This window comes from Microtus ochrogaster, chromosome 15, assembly GCF_000317375.1.
Source record: "Microtus ochrogaster isolate Prairie Vole_2 chromosome 15, MicOch1.0, whole genome shotgun sequence".
Taxonomy (NCBI): Eukaryota; Metazoa; Chordata; class Mammalia; order Rodentia; family Cricetidae; genus Microtus; species Microtus ochrogaster.
In genome coordinates this window covers 11097017-11100202 of record NC_022017.1, presented here as the reverse complement: position 1 = coordinate 11100202, position 3186 = coordinate 11097017, and the positions used below count along the sequence as shown (strand labels likewise).

At 52.8% G+C, this 3186-nt stretch overlaps 1 protein-coding gene across 5 annotated transcripts in view; it reads right to left on the bottom strand.

Moving 5' to 3' along the window:
* The window catches only part of Mroh1 (maestro heat like repeat family member 1), a 70744-nt gene that overhangs the window by 23658 nt on the left and 43900 nt on the right, over window positions 1-3186 (bottom strand). For all 5 annotated transcript variants that reach the window (XM_026782543.1, XM_026782542.1, XM_026782541.1 and 2 more), the window contains exons 15-20: window positions 2146-2253; window positions 1695-1839; window positions 1435-1475; window positions 990-1131; window positions 615-667; window positions 64-171 (exon numbers count right to left, since the gene is read on the bottom strand). In XM_026782543.1, the coding sequence (XP_026638344.1) occupies window positions 64-171; window positions 615-667; window positions 990-1131; window positions 1435-1475; window positions 1695-1839; window positions 2146-2253 (597 nt within the window). The remainder of the gene's footprint in view (window positions 1-63; window positions 172-614; window positions 668-989; window positions 1132-1434; window positions 1476-1694; window positions 1840-2145; window positions 2254-3186) is intronic.

Sequence of the window (3186 nt, the reverse complement as noted above, 5' to 3'; positions counted from 1 at the left end):
GTAAGAGGGTACTTGGGGCACCTTCTCCTGAGCTGTCCCATTGTAAGAGGGTACTTGGGGCACCTTCTCCTGAGCTGTCCCATTGTAAGAGGGTAGTTGCTTGCACATCTCCTGACTCAGCTGGCAGATCCACGTGTTGTCAGATACCACGGCCAGGGTGTCTCGTAGGAACTGTGGATGAGAGTACCAGTGAGTGGCTCGCTGTGGGAGGGCCTAAGGCCTGGGCACGTCACATGATAACCTCATGGTGACCCCTGCTGGTAAGTGATCTTTGAAGGTGGGCAGCTATAAAACATGCTGAAGCACAAATTACTCTGGACTAGGTTGGGAACAGTAGAAGGAGAAGAAGGATAGACCACTTTCTGTGGCCAGGATGGCCCAAAGTGCCTCAAGTTTGGTGCTGGCAGTCACAGAAATATGAGGCCCACCACCAGCGTCACCCCAGGCTCCACCTCTGCTAAACCCATTCCCTAGTCATACCACCAGGTGAAGTGAAGTAATAAGTCCCTTGGAAGACACAATATACCAGTCCCACATTTCCAGCCCTCCAAGCCCAGGCCCAGAGTATCCCAGAGGAGCACAGACAGGCCCTTGATCTTCTATCCATCTCTCACCATGAGAAGCTTTTCTTCCCACTCCTTCAGTGACAAGGTTTCCTCAGTATGCTCTGAAATGACCAGTAACCCTGTTGGCTGAGGTCCTGCCAGGCAAGTTCATCCCAACATGTACAAATGGATGCTCAGTGCCCACCTCTTTGTGTTTTGAACTCCCAGGAGGCATGCAGCAGCCAATCACACTACAGGTTGCACCCACTTCCCACATGTCACCAGGTAACACCTCTTGAGATATCCGGTCCCTTTCTTAGATTACAGCTAAGATTTTTTCTTCCAATTTACAAAACCCAGGTCTGTATCAGCCAGCCTTATGATAGACTGGGTACAACTGGGGTCAGGGATGGCTAATGGGCTCCTTAGTCTCACTGGCCTCACCATCTAGGTACTCCAGCAGCACAGGCATGGTTGTCTCCCACCGCTGGCCCAGCAAAGGGTGTATATTCCGATGCATCACCTTCAGGAGGCGCAATGAGGCTGCCCCACGTCCATCTCCCAGGTAGGGATTGGAAGACACAACCTGAAGGAGGGGGAGGAAGGGGGTTGCCTAAACATGGAGTCACCTGCACTTCCTGGGGGAGATGTGGCAGGACAACTTCCCAGGAGTGAAGGAAAGCCAGCAAACACAAGGTGGGAGGCACCTCCATGAGGGACGGCAAGGGTCAGAGCCTGCAGCAAGAACTGACAGGGACTCTGAAACACGGAGTCCACTCCTCTACTGGAGAGTAGCCATGGTCAAGCCGACACCTATGCGAGTATCCCGTTAAGGACAAGGACAGTGTCAGCCAGTGTGCTTGGACACAATAACAGATGCTCTACTTACCAGCAGTCTCGTGGTCATAGCGAAGGGAGATGGGAGGTTTGCTGGACAAGAAACACAGAGATTGTTACAAGGTAGGGATAGGTCTGAGATGAAGGATGGGGATCATATGCAGAAGCAGGGAGCTGGGGTGGGATGTCATGTGAAAGAAGCGGCTGGGGAAGAGATCAGCGGCAGGGGCAGGGCAAGGGCAGAGGGCCGAGAAAGGATAAGGTTTAAGGGCATTGGTGTGGGTCAGGTGCAAGGTAGTTGGGCCTCCACACCATTCGAGTTGTACTGGACGAGGAAAGCATCTGCCCCTGCCTCCTGCCTCTTCAGGGCTAAATGCACAAGGCTCCTGCAGAGTGGGGTGAGGGCCGCAGTGAAGCGCACTGGGGTGAGGAACTCGAGCAGGTAGGGCCAGAGAACCTGAGGGACAGAGGGCCATGGTCTGTGAACTGCAAGCACTGGGCACGGCCTCCAGGGCAGCAGAGCTGATAGGATTTGGTTTCTACATCTATACAGGAGCAGGGCAGCTTTAGAGGATCTCAAGCTAAGGCAGACAATGTGTCCTGCCATTGCTGAGAAGTCCTCCAAGCCCAGCCCAGCCACTGCCCTCTCCAGGCCTCCCTCCACTCCACTGTTTACTTGTTACCCAGGTCAGGGATGGGGAAGGCAGGGAATCTCAGGAAGGGAAAGCTCAGGCGGCCTTGAGTCAAAGACAGACACACTCACACTGTTCATCCTGTCCACTGTGGTGCTGACCAGATAGAGGGTGCGGATACTGACTGCCCGCACACTATCTGCTGCCAGGTCCTCCCCATCAGGGCCGGGCTTCTCGGGCTAGGGGAAGAGGCAAAGTGAGAGTACCCCTGGTTAGCATGAGAAAGGAGAAGACTGGCAGGGAGGGAAACAGGCAGACCCACCAAACCTGCCCCGCAAAGAGCACGTCTGCCACCTTCCATAAGGGTTATTAAAATCACTCGGGGAAAGGCTGGTGAGATGGCTCAGTGAACAGAAGTGGGAACACTCCTGTTCTGTAAGACTGACAATCCGAGTGATTCCCAGGTCCAATGGCACAAAGTTGTCCTCTAAGCTCCATGTGGCGGTCGTGATGTGTGTGTGTCTGCACTCATATACATACATACATTATACACACACACACACACACACACACACACACACACACACACACACACACACACACACACACACCTCTCCCCGGATTCCCACCTCCACTCCCCCCCTCCCCAACACCCCCTACACACACACACACACACACACACACACCTCTCCCCGGGGGCTCCTAAACCTTGGCAAGGCTTCCTCCAAAGGTGGGCTTATCATCCATGACCTCTACTATTTCAAGACAAATGCAGGATGCGCCTGTGAGACTGTCGAGCAGGTAAACACACTATCAAAACCTGATGGCCTGAGTCTATCCTCAAGATAGCTATAGTGGAGACAACCAACTTCTATATGCTTTCCTCTGGCCTTCATACATGTGCTGTAACACGTAAGAGCACACACACATAAATTAGTAAATGTGATCTTATGAATAAGGGAAAGTAGATCTGGGAGAAGTTAAGAGAGAGAGCAGGGGTTGGATATGCTCAAAATACAATATAAGAAATGCCCAAAGAATAAAAAATTAGCTAGGCAGTGGTGGTGCACGCCTTTAATCCCAGCACTCAGGAGGCAGAGGTAGGTGGATCTCTGTGAGTTCGAGGCCAGCCTGGTCTTCACTGGCCTCACCATCTAGGTACTCCAGCAGCA